We start from the raw sequence: 20251 nt of genomic DNA, 5'->3' as shown, positions 1-20251 counted from the left end.
ATCCTTCTACGTGCTCAGAGACCAGCTGCTCAGTCCAACTATGTGCTCGAATTTGACTAGTCAATGTTGACTCAACCAGCTTCCCAGTTTGACCACTCCTCAGAGACCATATGCTTAAATTCGACCAATCACTGCTCGGTTTGTCACCTGCTTGGAAACCATGTGCTTGAAAATCACCTGGTCGGGGATAACCATAGCTGAAGATCACCTGGTCGGGGATAACTATAGTCGAATATCACCTAGTCAAAGACCACGTGCTCGGTTCGACCACTTTCACGCATTTGAACAGATCCAACAATATCCTATTAACCCATATGTCAAATTTTATCATCAACACGTGAAAATGAGTGTAAGAAGATATGCTAGTCTGGACGAGCCGATCATTAGCCCGCTAATATTTTGGCGGAGGATGTCACCGTCACCGTTTTGCTGGCTTATGGGTGTAAAAATGAGTGTAAGAGCCATGGACGAGCCAAAGCATTGGTGTTGATGCAAACACCTACACATGCACTTAGTCAATGCCATTTTTTTAATCGGATCCTCTGGCTTGAAGAAGGGAAGTCACTGGTGAACAGTATTTTCTGTGAGATGGTGAACGGTATTGTATCAGAACTGTAGCGATCGATCTTGTTCGTTTATTTTCAATCCAACGGTTCGCAGAGGGGTATAGTCACGGGTACCGTTTACCCGTGACTTCACTCTCTCAAATCAGAGGATCTCAGTCCATTTTTTTAGGATGACTTTGGGCGTCCATCCAAACGTGCCCCTATTTCGTATCCTTTTTGCTTGAACTGCCTAGGCCTGTCAGCCCGTGGCTTTTGTTATCTGTTTCTTCCCTTTTTGTTTCTACTTTTGCCTTCGCAACTTCACTAGTTACAGACACTAGGATTCCTTGAGCATCATTATTGTTCTTTGCAGCAGTGCACCAGCAATATCGGTTAGTTTGAGGTCTTGGAACATAGCTCTATTTGCTAAGATGGCATCATCTTGCTTATTACGTACACTGCTGCTCTATCTTGTTTTTGAAATGAAACAGTGCTCTCTGTCATGCCGCGGCGTCCTGCCCATTACCAACATCTGGACCCAGCTTGCGGTTTTTGCACTCAGCATGGAAGGCTGGGGTTTGCGCAGCAAAACATTGCAGCAGCAGCGAAATTGCCGTAGGGGAATCACCGTGACATGGGTGATTGGAGTTACTGTGCAGTCATACGACCCGTCATTACTGTACAGTTATATGACCCGTTATTAATGTGTGTTATAGGAATAAATTAGTAATTTATTATTTTTATTATGATGTTCCTCAATAAAATATATATCTATCTAAATCAAATAATGTGGGTCAGGCTGATAAATAGTCAAATTTAGCGGAGCTGATTTGCCTCAACTATGATAATTAACACTATGATAACATCACGTATGATGATTTAAGTCTAAAATAAAAAATCATTAGCAAAAGTCTTACAAAGTATGAGGTGGCCACTGCAGTCTGCACACAACGGTCAATGCGGGTGCGGCGGTTCCCCGTTTTCTCTCTCCACACGCGACGCGCGCGGGGAGACTCCGCCGTCCAACCTTTTTTCCTCTCATCTTCCCTCGATGGGAAAACAAAGCTACGCCGAGTCGCCGACAGAGACAAGTGGGGCGGCGTCTCTTCTCTTGTCGCTCTCCAACCAGTCGTTTAATTCTAAGGCTCAAGTTGGGTACTTTAATTTCCAAATCAAACAGACTTTAGCAGTAGAATGAGCAAGGAATATGCCGATGAACCACGCCTTGTGCTATCTGCCTATCTACAGCGACGCCGATGCCTGCGCTGCACGTATTTCTATTTCCTGCTGCTCCTTTTTTTGTTTTCGCTTGGACTACCGGCCAAGTATCAACAACTGGAACAAATGCCGTGCAGGACACAGGACAAGCAAAGTAGAGTATAATCTTTCTTTCTTTCTTTTTTCTTTCTTTCCTGGTAAACTATCCTGCTACGTACGCTTGCATGCTTTCGGCTCAATACAACTCACCGTTGGTCACGGGTATCCAATGCGTAGTGTCTGATATTTTTAAGTTTTGGATCGACTCAGTGACAAAAAAAACAGAACTTATATTCTAGTCACGGATGAACAGTAACAAAGCAGGATTGAAACAGGAGTTGAAAATTGTTCACCGCCGGCTGCAACTCCCAGCCGCGGAACATGGGCTCAGATCATATCTAAACATATTTCTTTTATTTCGTTTCCTTCTCGATTTTTTTCTTCGTTTTCATTTTCTTTATTTTCTCTCATCTCCAACCGCTTTCTTTCGAGAGGAATCACGAAAGAAAAGAAAGGAGAATACTATCCTGAAGAGAATGATTCTAAAAATTTCATTTAAAGGGAAATATAAAAAAAAATAGTTGAAACGTTGAAAGGAACGAAATTTCTTCACGACAGGGTTTTCGTCCCCGAAAAAAAATCGTTGGACGTAGCCTCAGGTTCACATGGAACACGTAAGAAATTCAGGGCTGTGCTCAGCTCAGCTGCCAGCAGATTCTGCGACTGCGATTTTTTCCGTCAAAACACAGGCAGCACCAGCACGAAAAACGCGTCCCAGAAAAATAAACGAAAAGGTAGCCGAGAAAAACGAAAAAGGAAATCTGAGGAGCGATGCATGGAGACAGCTCCTGCTCCGCGATATTTGGGTGGAGTTGGCGCCGCCCCGAAATCCCCAGGCCCAAGATTTGCTGCGTGACGTGCGGCGGCGCCCCCCAAATCTCGCTTCTCTTTCTTGGCCAGCAACTGGATCCGATTTGATTTCACCCTACGCCACAGGGAAGAACGGAAGAGGTTAATATGATCTAACTCTCACAAAACAATTTAGATAAAAATATGATATATATAATGAGAAACAAAAAATAAATTGTATTGTACGCAGAAATTTTTTTGAACTAAATTATAGGATCCGCTACACCATAAAACTATCCAAATTTTTTCACCCCTAACCACAGGAAGAACGGAAGAAGCACCCTTGTTCGTCTAGAGCGCCTCAACACGGGGATTTCTTGTTTCTTCTCACGTTGGACTGCCGAGAAGAGCGCGTATGAAATTCCTGGGAATTCACACAAAATCCCAAATTCAGCTAGGGAAATGGTTTTTCTTCCTTCCTGTAGGCTGTAGACTTCAGTTTGAATCCCAAATTGTTTGGAACGAGAAAAAAAAATCACATTTAAATTTGGATGGAAACCAGACGATGTATGCATGTGAAAGAGATCATCTGAGCTGGCGTAACTTCATGTAATTACGTGAAAGGAACCGCTTCCGTATGCATGACATCACACAAAATCCCATGAATAAATCAAACTAATCGAAACACAGCCACAGCCATTACAAGAGGTCAAGAACCGATCAGAGAAAAACGAAAAGAAAAAAATGCATGATAAATTCACTGTGGCTTGCGACTTGCAAGTTCACCAGTTCATTCGTCCAATTTTTCCTTCGCGGAAACCAAATAAAAACGCAAAAGATAGCATCGCATCTCCTCCATGAATCACATCATCTGGCCCCGGATCACACTAGCCTAGAAGACGGTGTAGAGGATGATCTCCGAGGCGTCGAACCCCTGCCCCTGCAGCTGCCGCTTCGCCACGGCCGCGGTGGCCTCGCCCTTGCGGTCGCCGGCGGGCGGGTGGTAGTACAAGCGCGCGGTCTGCGGGCAGTGGGAGTGGAACCGCGCCACGATGCGCACCCCCATGTCCAGCAGCTCCACGTACTTGCCCATCTCCTCCTCGTCCCTGCAAATCTCCCCTGCCCGAGAGGATTAACCGAGGCGGGTGCGAGCGGCGAGAGAGAGAGAGAAGGTTCCGCGGTCGGTTGGAGAAGCTGTAGAGGACGGATGGGGCGGGCGCTAGAGCCTTGAGGTGGTTGCTTCGTGGAAGGAGGTGTCCCAAGAACAGGGCGCGGCCATGGGAGGGCGGAGGAGAGGGTTGCTCATGCTCGGGAAGACGAGGGGGAATCGGAGGGGTGTTTATAGTAGGAGGGCTGTAGGGGGACGCGGTTCCTCTAATGTGGGGGCGATTGTTACGGTGCCGACGTTAATGGTGCAGTTACATTAAAAATCTTTCTATAGGAGTAAAGAGATAATTAATTTTTGAGCTGGAGATTTTGATTCTTATTAGTAGAACTCTTTTGACATGAGAAAAGTGATTCTTTACAATAAACTCTATAAAAAAATAATTCTACGTGAGAAATAAATCAGAAAAAACTACTTTTTTTTTCAACTTACAATATCACTTCATTTTAAGAAATTACTCCTATAAATTTCACTGTAAAAACTAAAACTATTATTTAACAGATCAATAAGCTGATATATGAGCTCTACAAAACAGATCATTTACTTTTTTTTTTAGAGAGATTTGATTTCTCTTGCGTTGGGTCTAGGTTGGCGATAGGTAGATTCTACGCGGTGAAAGGTAAAAAGTTTGATTTGTATAATTAATTATTATTATTTAAAATTAAGTGATATAATTTAGTTAATTATTTTTATCCTATTTGTCCTTGTTCTTTTAAAAAATAAAATTAAATCATCATATTTATCTAAACAAACAAACAATTTAAATAACCATGTAAAAAACGTAGATATTCAAAAACCCATCGAGCCTTGTCCATCCAACCCAACCTAGTACACTCGTGACCTTCGAAAAAATAATAATGATAAATAGTACCACTTGCGATTTTTTTTAGACGGTTCTGCTTGTGACTGGCCCTCCTCGCATTTTGAAGGAACGGTGCCTGGGCGGCGCGTGGGTCCGCGAAATATCCCGCGCCTGGGGTTCCGTTCACACGCACGGCGTTCGTCGACGTGGCGGCGCCCTCTCTTGTAGATTGGTCTTCTCATCTGGGCCGTCCAGCCCTCAACGGCCGGCCTCCCGTCCGTCCATCTGCGAGTTGGGCAAGTGCGAATGCGACAGCGACAGCAGTGGACTTTCAGAGCTCTCTGACTTTTGTTCTCGTCGTGGGAGCTGCTGTTAGTACTAATCAAGTACACTAATGTACGCATCGTGCACCTACCGGCCGATGCTAATGTCATTGTTTGAAAACAAGAGCGATGACACCTTCTAGAAGGCTACAATTGATGTTTATTCTTCCTCTCTTTCTCTGATTCTTTTTTGCTAAGTGTTTCAAAGTCCCAAGATTATATTGCATTCTTTCTTTTTAATCATTTGTTTTGAAGTCCTCCAAGCTTTTGTTATCTCTCGCTTTCGCTATTTGAGCCTTGTCCTAGCTACATTCGTGTTTAGCCTAGCTTATCTATACTCTTGCCGTTTCCCTTTCCCTTCCGGCTCATGGTCCTTCGGTTCCCCGCTGGCGTCGCCACCTCCAATCTCTTCGCTGTCCCCTCCTTCCTGTTCAGGGCTGTCGCCATGCTCCATGTTTCCCTCACCATCTCCTTTCCCAATTACTAGTCACCCACTTGTCATCTTGCTCACCGAGTTTGCCTTGCCTCCTATTAACTTTGAAACATTTGGTTTGTATTCTTGAATCTTTTGATTAAAATGGGTGGAACTTTTTAATATAATTGCTGGAACATTTGAATAGTAGGTATGAGGGCTTGTCTCCACGAAGAGGCTCGCTATCGTTCGACGCATGAGGGGCAGGAAGGCAGGAGCGGCGTTGGGTTGAGGGGCTTGGGCTATTGAAAAATAATTTTATAAGACCTGGTCTCATGTATTTGGAGATTAGACATAATTCATAGCGTTGCATGTGATAATTTATTTTATTTCTTATTTTATCATATATGATTTTTTATTTTTATTATAAATTTTATGATAATTTTACCACGTGTCACGCTATAAATTGGATCCAGATCCTAATGCTCGAGGGATCATTTTCCGGGGCTGTCCGACCTTGGGCCAACGTGGGCCGACTGCGTGCTTGCGGGTGGGCTAACGAACCCAGTACGCGAAGCATAACAGGCCAGCAACATGAGGGTCGGCCTGGTTGGGCTGTTCAGCTGTTGGGCCTTAAAGCGGCCGAGCTGGCTGGCTGGTGCTCCTCTCTTCTTTTCTTTTCCTTTTTCCAATTTCTAGTTTCAAATTTTAACACATTTTCAAACTCGAAATGTAAGTGAAACCCCAATTTGGTCAACATTATGTATGCGAGGTTAGGAATTTAAGTGGGTATCTAATATGTAATTTTAGATTAACACTTAGTTTATTTTTTAAAATTTAATTGAGTGGTATGAATCTTTAGTTTATTTTAAGTTTTGGATAGACCTAAAGACTTATAAAATACAGAACTTACATCCTACACAGTAGCATCAAGTTAATGACCGCTCGATCCTCCAGAATGCATCACAAAGTATATATGGCACGATATTGGCAGCAAGCGTCACAAATACCATTCATAGCCACATGAATTCCAACAAAAAACAAGTCAGATATGCACTTGAATTCATACATCACAATCGCAGGGAGATAAATATATAGCAACGATATCCGGTATTGTATTTACAACGATGTACGGTCTTGCATGCACGGCCGGCCAACGGTCCTATTTAGCACTTTTTTTTTCTCAAAAGTCATAAGCTATGCTAAATAAGTTGAGTTTATATTGACTTTTGAAAAACTGATAAGCTGATTTCTGATAAAATAAACTAAAAACTAATAAGTTGATTGAGAATGATTTCTTAAAAGACTGTGTGCTAGAAGTCTAAAGATTAAACTTATAAACTAATAACTTTTCTCAAAAATCATAAACACTTTTTAGTAAAAATCCATAAATTTCAAATGTATCCAACAGAGCCATAATTAAAACTCGACCCGAGTGGTCCACGCAGATGTTCGGCGACATCTATCCGAAACCAAACCAAACCGACGATGATGACAACGACGGCTGCTACCACACCACGAGCCAGCACCTGGTGCTGGCCTGGCCCCTTACTGATAACCGCCCTGGCCCCTTACTGATAACCGCCATGGCGGCCACCGCTCGAATCTTGATGCACACATGCCCCGATCTGAGGCAGTTGGCTGCGCGGAAGCCCAAAAGGAAATCCGAATGGTTTGAGGTGAGCTTTCACGCTAGTTGATGTGATCGGGGGCTGGGCCCTCATCCGGGCCTCTCGTCTTCCAGCAGATGGTAACTAGTCCTTATGCACATGAAATTGGAGCACACCCCTTCTCCATTCCAAGCAGCCACCACCAATCTCCGAAATTCGAGCACCGCTTGGCCTAAACCGATCAAATTTGTCGCTCTTCAAGCCTCTTCGCACGATTTTGCTTCCAAAACACTAGCTCAATTCGAGCGAAATTGGATAATGTTGGCAAAAAGCATGGGAAAATTCTCTTAGTCTTGCTAAAGCGTGACGAAGATTTTGATCGCGTAATCTTAGATGTGTTTAGAAAAAGTTTATGGGGCAAATGATGGCAACCTTGTTATACCAAACGGGCCAACACTTGAGAGGAATAGAATCATTGCCCTAGATGCGTAAAATGACCGCTGGAAGAGGGGCACTACCCCATCATACTGGACAAACGAATAACAGAGCACCGAAATTGATGTTCTATATGTGTTGCGTGCAGCAAAGCTATAACGCTGCAGCTGTATATTGCATGTTGGTCAATGTTCCTTTCTGCATTCAAAGTTCAAACGATTTGCACAGGTTCATGGAGACGCCAATACGAGTAGCACAACAAAATTCACTGCAAGAATAACCGTCATGCAGGAAAGCACGCACAAGTTCATCAGCAAAAGATCGGCAATATTTCTAGTCAAATTCAAACAGAAGAGTCAAGACACCCAAGACTCAAACTTTCATAATCACAAGCATCTAAAGCGACATCAAGTATTTAGGGACAATATCAGACACGATATTAGAACTCAGAGCTGAATCCACGCGAGGTTCTGCAACAACCTAACCGAACCAACAATGGCGACCATGTCAACCTTCTCGCCAAGGTGCGGCTCTTATTGGTAACCATTTGTTGTCTTCTTAGGCGGATGCGGCGCCAAGGTGCTTCGTGATGTTGGCCTGGAGCTCCTCCTTCCTGGCACCAACGACCGTGTCAACCTTCTCGCCGTTCTTGATGAAGAGGAAGGTCGGCATCGCCTCAATAGCATAGAAAGCAGCAACCTCCTGTTGAACAAAGAAAGAGCATTAGTCCACCGTCACAAACGGCACATTTGTTTTGAAGAATTGAGTGTTATTGTGCTCACCTTCAGCTCGTCAACGTCAACCTTCAGGAAGACAGCACCAGGGAACTTCTTGGCGTATTCAACGAACACTGGGGCAATGAAGCGGCAAGGACCGCACCAGGAAGCAGTGAAGTCAATGATCACCTGCAAGGCAAACGAGTTGAGAGATCCCATTGTTAGGCCGTAGGATTACAATCTCAGCAACAAGGGTCAGTTCTGCACCACAGTACAAAAGAATTCATGGGCCATAAGGAAATAGAAATAATAAGAACCACCAATTTCATTTCATGATTGAATAGACAGCATATCAAGCATTTCAGCTAATTCACAAAACTTCCCAACTAATTCTCAAAACATCCCTCTCCTGTGTGTAAGCAATAGGAAACAAGTTGCTTTCATTGGGAGAAAAAAAGGTCGGGGTTGGTCCATTTCATCCATTCCATACAGTCCTAAACAAGCCCAGCTTTTATCGTGTACGCTTTGTCAGCAAATCAGATGGTCTACACGCTTCCAATTGTCCAAAGCATAATAGTAATTGTCAGTTCATAGTCGCTTTCAACCATCCGCGTAGCTAACTTATCACAAACACATGCCATCAGATCGTAGCACCTCCAAATGAAATCTATCGCAAGCTTTTGACTAAATTACGATTACACTGGGTTGCCGGTTGCTCCAACAAATCGTGCCAGATTCAATTATATCTAGATATAGAATCATCGAGCATCTACTTGATCCCAAGCAAATCATCAACAACCGTCGAACCCTCAGCCATCACGGATGAACAAATGCACCGCAGTGTGCTTGCGCTACAGATCGGGGATCCAAACGCATATGCACCTACACTCACAACCCCTGCGAGAGATACCAAACAAAATCACCACAATTTGCGCAAAGCGCCTTAAGCCCCCATCGCCACCCGAATTCAATTAATCCGTCAAAATCGTCAACGACTCGCCGAATCCGGCCCCTAAATCGGCCTCGAGTACACGCGCAACGCCCTAGTCGCCTAAAAGCACGCACTCTAGATTCGATCCGACGGACTCAAACACGGAGAACATCGCGCTACGGTCCTGGAAACCAACAGGGATCAGGGAAACCTAGCGCCAGGAATCCGCCACACGGCGCCCAAAATTACGGGGAGGGAGAGCAGGAGGAGACGGGGAATCGGGGGGGGGGGGGGGGAGGGGGCGAACCAGCTTGTTGGCGTCCTTGGCCTTGGTCATCTGGGCGTCGAACTCCGCCTTGGTGTGGCACGCGATCACCAAGCCCTCCTCGGCCGCCATTCTCTCTCCTCCTTCCTCGGTGGGTTCGAGAATGATAGGTTTCTTTTCTATCGGGGATAAGATCGCAAGATTGCGTTTCCTGCCCTTCTCCTCGCCGGTGTAGGGGTATTTATAGGGGCAGGATTGGTGGGGAAATGACGGGAACGCCCTCGAGAGGTTTTGACGCCCCTCGACCGGACACCGGACCCAGTACGCGTGAACGTCATCGCGCTCGTCGACGCGCTCTAGATTTCTGGAAGGTTCTGCACCATTCGACGGTGGCCGTGTGGTTCAAAGATTATATTCCGGTTATAAATACTTATCGGTTTTTATTTTTTACGGTTTTTAATATGTGATTTTGATCATTATTTTTTATTAGAATATAGCTATAACATATAATAAAAATATAATATTATGAAGTGTTTTTCAAAACAAATCTATAAGTGTGATTTTTATGTTTCAAACTAAATATTTTGAAAGCTATTTACGGTTGAAGTTCTAAAAATTTGGTTAAATCTTGGTCAAAACGATAAGTATTTATGATCGGAAGGAGTATATATTTCTTTATAAATGAAATATATATATATATATATATATATTTAAGATGTATATAGTATTTTTAATATACATATATACACATATATACATATACTCCTTTCTGAATATCCGGAAGTACAGAAAAGGCTTATGGAAAACTAGTCTGTACTACTATGAGTAAATACTCTTAGCTCAATCTATAGTTGATCTTGTTATAATTGAATTATATATTACTTTTTGAGATATATATTATTTTTATATGTACATATTTCTTTATAAATAAAATATATATTCTAAGATGGATATACTACTTTTTAAGATATATAAGCTACTTTCTAAACACTTATGAAAAAGGAGTATCTACATCCAAAGTACAGACAAGACTTTCTATATATACACACACACACTCGTCACTCTCAAAATGGATTGCACCAAAAGTTTGTAATCTGCCCTATTGGGCCAAACTTTGTAGAATACCGTGCATTTGAATAAATTTTGGTGTTGTATCCTTGAAAGAAAATTGATATTTCCTTCAGTCATAAATATATATTATTTTGGATAAGACATGATCTCCAATATATAACCACTTATTAGAGTTGATCTTCCTGTCATACTTCTAGATTGGGCCCACTTGAACTTCTCGGTCTACCGTATCAATCAAAGCTCGTATACGAAAGCTTCACAACCTCCATCAAATTCTTCAAGAGGAGGTGGGGGAGGACTATCACGCATGTTCCTCCGAGCAAGGGAGTTACGTCGGCCATCTCTTCCTAGAGATCTACGATCATAATAACGTCGGTCGTCCTCGCGACGTTCCTCATAGCGGTTGTCTATCACTGTACATAGATCATGCCGATAGTGAGGAATACGATTCCTCAGGTCTTTCTGATTCCTGCGCCTACGGATAAGGTAGTTACAGTTTGGCCCGCAAAGCGGTGCTCGAGCTCGATCACCCGAGCTTCCCGCCTAAGCTCTCTCGACGTGGGGATGCTCGCTTTTGTGGCTCCTCGAGTCGGCGCCTTGCCGACTGGGGCGCCTAGATTTGCTAGGATTGTTTGCTCGAGTAGCTTAGATCTGGGCCACATCGAGTATGGTCCTGACCTAATTAACCATAGGGGTTAAGGGATTTGTTGGATCTAACTCTGGAAGGGATCTTAAAATCAGATGGGATCCCTAGATATTAGCATCTGAAGTGGTGAAAACATCGCTGCCTAGACTTGGCTTTGGTCGAGACAATGCTGCTTCACAGTTGCTATCATGAGGGAGCTCATCCCTCGATGCTTGAGCCACTAACAGTAGAGGTGTGCCCACCGGAAGTCGTCGTTGAAGACCAAGAGGTAGCTGACCTCCCGCGGTCTGTCGATGGAGAGTTATATCAGGGACACGTAAAGCTCCAACTGCAGATGTCTCTGGCGGTATCTCATCGGCAACGCTGGTACCATGACCAGCGGTTACTGCTACTGGATCCTCAAGAATTTTCATGCCGTTGTCTACCACAGCGTTTGGATCTACCAATATTAGGTTAGCAGGTGGGATATCGACTCCTCTAGCCATGAACATGAATCAATCTGTTCAGCTGCTCTAGCTGGCGATAGAGTTGTCGTCGCCATTGTCATCACTGTCAGTGTCCATACACTGGAGAACATTAGGCTCATTAGGATCCCACTCGAGATATCCCATCTCGTGGTATGCGTCCAATTGCCTGGACTCGAGAATACCGATGTGGATCAGCTCACCTTGATGGTTCCAACAGAAGATCATAGTTTCGAATGCGATCTTCGATCCGGCTAAGGGCGATTCGAGGGTGATCGCTGTTGACCCAAAGTGTTCATAGAAGCCGATGTCAGAGAATCCGATGTCGATGTGCACTCGAGACATAGTCGATCCTGAAAAGCAGAAGACTCCTACTTGGCGCGCCAACTGACAAGGATTTGTTCATAACAATGTGTTCAGAAATAACGGGGTTACCTTCGTGGATCAAAGATCGAACATGAAGCGAGACACACACGATGTATACATGTTCAGGCATTCGGTTGGAGTAATACGCTACGTCCTATGTGGATGATTATGTGTATATATTCACTCGAGTACAGACAATGTGGCTAACTTATTACAAGGAGTAGATCAAATCAAATCTAATTTAGGTCTAAAGTCGCCGAGTTCCACCTGCGCTAAGGTCCTGATGCCTGCCTCCAATAGCTGAGCGAAAAGAAAGAAGTCCCCCGGGGGGTCTGGGTCCCTACCTTATACTGCCTCTTATCCAGCCGTAGTTAGTAGTGAGTTCTTTTCCTTGTAGTCAAAGTAGATAGATCTAACATGAATATTAGTCTTCTTGAGTTGGGTAAACAATCGAGACCTTCCTAGTATACACCTTCTGAATTTCGGACGTATCAGGTACCATGAATTCGGTTTCATAATATCTGGAGTTGTTAAGTACGTGCACGGCATACCCCATTCATATATGGTATACTCCTTATGTGTATACCCTACAGTTAGATATTCAACACACATATTTTTCAGAACACATAAACCTAGCTAGCTAAACACAATCACTAGCTATACATCATTGACGGCGTCGTATTCCAAAAGGATAAGATGATAGACATCATGGCAACACCGCCTTCTAGAAGGACGAAAAGTGATCGACAAACAATGGTCGATTGACGCCATCTTCCAAAAAGACGAAATGATTGACATCATCTCAGCCTCCTACATTTCAGCACAATGTCAACCCAAGTATCATCTTTAATGAGCAGCTCGCAATCATCCAGATCAGGCTCTATTTTGATTAGCTCACGCTTGAGCCAGAACCAAACTGCATTGCTACCAAACCGTCCGTCATGGTTAAACAAGAAATGCTAGTTCAAACATGTCTTTGCACTTAACAAAAATGTTTCCATTGTGACGAACAACAATGGAGAACACAATTTACAGGAAACACGGGGTCTACAGTGAGAGCCTTCATAACAGCAAAGAGGACAAAGTCCACCCAATTGAAGTTAACGCCAAGCATCCACACCAGCTATAGGGACAACCCATCGTGCCACCACTTGATTACCGTGAACTGAGCCATTGCAGACCTACAACAGAAACAATGTATTACCCTCAGTTACACAGATTGAAGCAATTAAGTTTTAATAAATCCTAACTAAACCGAGATGGAAACTCCACGATACTCACCTCAGTGCAGCGAAAAAGGGATTCGGCCCTGAGATCTCACTTCTCCGATGTGAAAAAATTCGTAGTAGCTATGTGTGTGAAAGATATGAACACTAGGATGACGAGCAAGAAAGAAGAACACTCATCACCGCTTTATACTGAGGGAAGACGAGCGAATTATGTGTGTGAAAAGCTAAAAGAGCTTAAAGAGACGAGCAGTCAAATTAGAAAAAGTTTACGGATCTTTAAATACAGACGGATTTATCGGAACCCTTCTGTGCCTATCGTAGAGACACAGATAAATTTGTAAAAATCGTCTGTGAGTTCAGACACACCCAGATGATGATCTTGCTACAGATACGTCTGTCAAAACAATCATGTAGGGATATTTTATCAGTAATAGACTCTAAAAATTATCAGTAATATATTGTCTGCTTTTTACCGATTTTGCGGTAGTGTCGAGCTGCCTGTCTGATTATCGTTGCACTAGCATATTCCGTTCAGATTGAAAGATGATCCAAAGGTGGCAAAAGGAATTGAATCGGAAATGGTTGCTTTTGTGAATTGGTTTGTTCAATTTTTGTTCGCAAGGGGATAGGTTGGAATCTTTGGAAGCATCTATTGGTGGTGTATCTTTGCTGTGCAATTAGAGAGGCCCGAGAAAAGAGACACGATTCCAGTGAATTTAGACGCTTTTCCAGCCACCACTAGGATAGAGAACAGTGCTGTAGACTAGTGTGACTACTAGAGCGGTGTCTGCCACCAAATTTTGCTGGACACACAAGGTTTTTGGTCCATTTTTAAATCAGAAAGTTTTTTCTTCGATTAATTTTTTTTATGAAGATATATATATATATATATATATATATATATATATATATGAAACATATTTAGTATTCTCGAGAGTATATACTCTCATATACATATGTCACAACATAGAAAATATCTCATATGATAAATGGTATGTATACAGAGCATGTGAGTATATAAGATCATTCAAGTGGTATGTATGTATTTTAAGGTGGTTTGCATATTTTTTTAGTATATTACATTTTTATGTATAAATATAAAAGTATTATCAAAATCTATTAAAAATGATGTATTTCTTTTCAATTTTTTTCATGTAGTTCACGCTGAAACATTTTAGAATAAGTATATAAATATACTTATAGTGATAAAAGAGTATATCTAATTTATTTATATAGTACATTATAGTAAAAATATATATTTAAAAATACAGATTAATTTTTCTATATATATATTCTCCAGTAGCAACATACTACCTAAGATTTCTTAGCTAAAAAAAACACACGTTTTTTTAAGAAAAAGATGAAATTGATTTTTTTTTCTATCTCGCTCATCTATTCTACTTTTGCAACACGTTAGATCGAAAAGCAAATACACACCACGTTGGTTGGTAATGACGAATACTATGTCTATTGTACGAAGAATTTGTATACATCAACTGACTCAACTCGAACAGCTAAATCGAGCTCTAATCCCATGTGGTTGTCCGTATTATACGTTAGCCACCTAACGAATATGTTTTTTGAAAAAATGTTACCTTACGAATATACAAACATATCTAGAAATTATTGGTCATTTTGAAATGCAGCACTATGTCGATAAGATTCGTCATTAATGCAGACAAATCCCATTATCATCCAACGGCCACCTACTCGAAAAGGATTCGGTCCGTGACGTCATGGCTGTTGTTTGCTGGCGTTCACCCGGAGCGGATCGAGTATGGCTGGTCGTCACTCGTGAGGCACGGCGTGGCACCAGGGGTCGCTGGATCTTCTACGCGTGACGCCGGGTGCAAGGAGTAGCTGCTTGGGCCAGCACCTTGTCGGGCTTTCGGGCTTTTATATATGTATAGTTTATCTTAGCTATCTATTTTTTATCTGATATTTATTTATCTATTATTATTTTTACTTACTCTATAATTCTTTTCATCTATCTTTAATTTTTTTTAATATAAATGAACGATCATGTTGTAACAAAATTTTCATGTTCATATGATGTCATGGCCACGGTTCACAAATGCGACGGTAACCATCTAAAAATTGTGGTTACCGACTTTCTCGGTGAGGCACGGTTTCAAAAGTCGAGCAGTTACCGAATTTGAATTCAAAAAATTCAAACCGATTTTGAAAAAAATCAAAAAATCCAAAAAAAATCTGATAAAAAACTAGAGATAATTTCAAGAGTATCTGTGAAAACCAAACTTGAAACAAATATCATTTGGACATCCAAATTGACGGGAAAACTTTGGATATATTTGTAATGGGCTCGTCTGTGTTCTGGGCCGAATGAACAGTCGCTTCGGGCCCGTTTGCAGCCCATGACCAGTGGATAAGGTGGTGTCAGATTGGAGCTTGCTGGCAGCGCAACACTTTCCCCACCGCAACTCCAGCAGGTCCACAAGCGGTGTCGATGACTTCCCGAGCTAATCCGCTGAAGTCCGGCGCAAATCCGGCGGTGCTTCGTCGGTTATCACGGTCGGTAGCTTGGTTACCGACCGCATTTCTGCGGTAACCGACCGGCGGCCCCAGCTCATCGGCAGACAACGTCGCGTGCTCGGTAACCGTCGCTATCTCCTTGGTAACCGCTGCTATTAGCTCGATTTTGTGATTATAACGGTCGGTAATCTTTGTAATACGGTCGATAGTGATAGATTTCGTATTATTTCGACGATGCATTGCGTTATGAGTTCAGTTGTGAACTGTGTAGTAGTTTTTTTTGGTGTAAAATGCACTGTTTGGTGATGAGTTTGGTTGATTCACTGGGTTATAGACCTTATTACATTGAATTGTCCATGTACATGCGAATGATGGTAATATTCGTGCTAGATAATCGGTCATTTAGGTGTATATGGTGCTAATATTCGGTCAAATAAGTTTATTAGTTGGGTAAGCATTGATAATTTTTGTTCAATTGAGTTGAGTAACGATTTGAACATGTGTGGACATATGTATTAGTAGGCTAACCATCGAGATTTCTTCTTCCTACAGAGAAATTGTAAACTAATCGATGACATATAAAGATGTGGTGTGGTAGCATGGGGACAATTTGGCTCCAGGTTTTAGGTGTAATTATTGCAATAAGGAGAAGAGAGGTGGTGGTGCCACAAGGTTGAAAGAACATTTGGCAGGGTGCGGATCAAATGTTGTACACTGTGATAGGGTGCCTCCAGATGTACGTGATTACTTCAGACGTGAGCTGGATAGGGCAAGGCGAGAGGGTTCGGAGGCAAGAATCAGCTAGAGTTCAAGTAGATTTGACAAGCGACAATAAGGACACGGAAGAGGAACAGGTGCAGCGTGCCATAGGTCAATCGAGGGACGAGGAAGAGTTTAGGAGGAGGGCAGACGAGTCCTACGAGAATGGAGGTGGTAGTGGTACTGACAGAGGGGGCTCTGTGTTAAAGAGGATGCTTAGGAGAGCATCGTCAACAAGGGAGCCACCACCAAGTGTCCGGGATTACAATGTTGCTTTAGCAAAATCCCCTGTGCAACCGAGGATTGACACCGGGTCATGGAGTGCTAAGGGAAAGAAAGCGAAGGAAGCTATTGGTGTGGCATGGTCCAAATTTTTCCACACTTCAGGCATTCCTGGAAGAAGGGCGGACGATGCATTCTTTATCGCTGTAGTTAAAGAAACACAGAAATGGGGTGAGTGATTAGGTTTGTAATGAATTTATTATTGTCATACTTCTTTCTTTTTGACGTCTGATCATTTGTTCCGTAACAAGCGATGGTGTACCATCTCCAACAGGCCGGGATATAGATGGTAAGTATCTTAACGAGAACGAAAATGCTTTAAAGAAAATATTTGACAAGTGGAAGCTAGAATAGCCAGAATATGGTGTTACCATAATGTGCGATTCGTGGATGGGACCGACGCACATGAGTATTATTAATTTCCTCTTATATTGCAATGTTCGTATGTTTTTTCACAAGTCTGTAGATGCGACCGGCTACAGTCAAGATGCAAAATATTTGAACAAGGTACATTATTTTCCTAAGTTGCTAACATAGTATTTAAATTGTTGCATATTTATTTGGTTCATTCTTTTATGCAGGAGATAAGAGCAGTGGTAACTGATTTGGGCCCATAAAATATTGTACAGATTGTGACTGATAACGGGTCCAACTACAAGAAGGCATGTCAGGTTCTGAGAAGGGAATATCCTGCTATCGCGTGGCAGCCTTGTGTGGCGCACACGATAAATTTAATGTTAAAATCGGTTGGTGATTTTAGAGAACACGACATTGTCATCCAAAGTGCAAGGGCCATATCACGATGGCTATACAATCATTCGAAACTATATGAAATGATGAAGGCAGCGATTGGTGGAGAGTTGGTGAGGTGGAATGCCACAAGATTTGAAACTAACTACCTATTTCTTGATAGCTTTCTACGACGAAAGGATAAGTTCATGCAATGAATGGCATCTAGTGAGCTCCAGCAGTCTCGATACATTAGTTCTGATATTGGGAGATATGCACATGGTTGCCTATCCAGCTTACCATGGTGGGACAATCTAAAAATGATTGTCGATTCCGTCCAGCCATTGTATGCATTCCTCTATTTTGCGGATCAGGACAAAGTGCCAACATTGAGTGAGGTGCTCCTGAGATACACCATTGTGAAGCAGGAGTATGAAGCGTTGTATCAGAATGATAGAGATTCTTTGGATAAGTACATGGCAATTATCGATCGCAGAATGCATGATCTAGCCAATGGGACATACATGAATGCCGGTAATACACTCCTACCACTTGCTACCTTACTTTTCTGATGCTTGTGTTTCTAATGCTTTTAGTACTAATGTTTCGATCATCAACTTGCAGCGGCCGCTTTGAACCCCCGCACGCATTACGCATATGGCACATGTCCAACCTTGTTCGAAGATCTCCGTGAGGCATTTGAGAGGATGACTGATGTTACTACTGTTGCAGAAGCACTTATTGAGGCTGAAACATATCGGATAAAGTCTATCTCATTCTCAGGTCCTCTAGCTGCACGGATGGCTTGTGACAGCAGGACTCATCCTGGTACAAAATTTTTTACATATCTATCTGATGCGTCATTTTACCTACTTTTCTGAGCCTTATATCACTATACCTACTTGCAGCGCAATGGTGGTCTATGTTTGGTTCGTCTACACCTACACTATCAATGCTTGCTAGACGCCTAGTGTCACAGTGCGTGTCATCTAGTGGGTGTGAGAGGAACTGGAGTACATTTGCTTTCATCCACACCAAAGTTCGCAACCGATTAAGCTACAAGAAGCTCCATAAGTTGGTATATGTCAACTACAACCTGAGAATACAAAACAACTTGGGTGCAGGTATCAGGTCAACTGTTGATGATGATCCATTTCAGCGGCTTATGGAGCTCACATTGAATGAGGATAACAATCCGCTCCGGGACTGGATGGAGACCAGGAGATCAAATGCAACCCCTGAGCTTGACGAGGAGGACATAGATAGCGACGTACCCCTGCCTACTCACCTGGTGACAGACACAGCAAACACACCTGACTTGCAACAATAGGCTGCTACAGTGGTTGGTGACACACACACGGGAAAGAGGAAGAAGCAAATGACGCATACAAAGAAGAGCAAGAGGACTAAGGGCAAGGGCAAAAGAAGTGCAAAGCGATGAGAGCACGGATAGTGACCTAAAGAGCCCAACTTACCAAGAATCGAATGACAGTAGCTCAAAGACTGACAGCGGTGATAATGATGGTCAGGGCGGTGATGCTCCTCCATGCCAATCATCTGTCGTTCCTCCTGTGCAATTCACTGGTGAGAGTCAGTTTTCGCATGCCACGCAGGATCAGGACCACGATGCTCCATTCTCACCAAGGCATATAATACATGGTGGTCACGATGGATCACAAGATAGTGCGAGCTATTCCAGCAGTTATGGCATGGAGAGTAGTTCTGGATCGTATCCGTACCACTATCCTGTCCCCGATGCTCAGTCAGAGCCTCCTATTCAGTGGGTCTATGAGTGGCAAGACCTTGAGTTTTATGCCATTTTGCAAGGACAATGAGCAACCACTTCTGCATGGACAAGGCAAACATGGGCTGAGTTTAAGGCAGAGTTGCTATCGACACGACGGCTAATGCTAATGTCCACCGATGAGTACAATATGGCCGACTGTAATCGGCCCCCAAGCTGGTGGTTCTAAAGGTGATGCAAATTTACTTTTTGCAACTACTTCATTTTCATACCATGTTGTCACACTAATTTTTTCCATCCCCTAGGTTGCACGTTGCATGGATACCATGGTAAGTACTCAAGGATGAGATGTAATGGCGTTTTTAGCTTTACTACGGACAATTCCATATATATTTATTAATTTCAGGCGCTGCATATGTAATATACGCATATATTCAAAGCAATAATTATATGTTCGTGCTTGAATTGCTATTACTATCTGTTTGTTGCCTTCGAAACTTCCAAAATATAGCAAAGGTCATGCCAAAATTTTATATGATATTAAAAAACATACCATGGTTCTATACTATTTTCCCCCATGATTTAGTGGTCAATTTTTTGTTTATTATGATTTTTCTACTTAATTATTGATAATGCGTCCACATATCTCGGTAATCGCTTAAAATCGTTCGGCTATCGCATCAATTCGGTCGGTTTTCGATCCGTTAGTTACCGCCCAAACCGCTCGATTTATCGAGCAAACCGCTCGGTAACCGGTCCAAACCGACCGGTTACCGATCGGGCAAAAACTCGGTTTTTTTCGCTAAATTTCAAATTTTGCCGAATGAATTTTCTTCAATTTTTTTTGAATTTTTGACCGGTAATCACGGTTATCGCGAGATTTCGTTTACCGCCGGAGCTCGGTTAGGTAACCTTAACCTTGGTCATGGCATATATTCCTTTCGGCCCATTTTGGTGTGTTGGGTTGTTAAACTGAATGTTAAGGCCCTTTTTGAACACATGAGAAAAGAATAAATAGTAATCATATATTTATTCAGTGTCATATATGCTGAAATCCAACAAGAATATAACGTGAATTGTTCGTATTCATTAGACGTAGAGAGGGGATTTTTTTAACTCAAGGCCGCAGGATTTTTTTTTTTTAACTCAAGAGAGGAT

At 42.6% G+C, this 20251-nt stretch overlaps 1 protein-coding gene across 1 annotated transcript; it reads right to left on the bottom strand.

Moving 5' to 3' along the window:
* Positions 1-7704: 7704 nt before the first annotated feature.
* LOC133893363 (thioredoxin H-type-like) lies at positions 7705-9532 on the bottom strand. Its single transcript, XM_062334366.1, has 3 exons — positions 9353-9532; positions 8181-8303; positions 7705-8100 (listed from the first exon to the last, which is right to left on the bottom strand). Exons 1-3 carry the CDS (start codon positions 9440-9442, stop codon positions 7957-7959), a joined length of 357 nt encoding a protein of 118 aa, XP_062190350.1. The 5' UTR covers positions 9443-9532; the 3' UTR covers positions 7705-7956.
* Positions 9533-20251: the final 10719 nt, after the last annotated feature.

This window comes from Phragmites australis, chromosome 15 (genome assembly GCF_958298935.1).
Source record: "Phragmites australis chromosome 15, lpPhrAust1.1, whole genome shotgun sequence".
Lineage (NCBI taxonomy): Eukaryota > Viridiplantae > Streptophyta > Magnoliopsida > Poales > Poaceae > Phragmites > Phragmites australis.
This window is presented reverse-complemented; position numbering and strand designations above follow the sequence as displayed.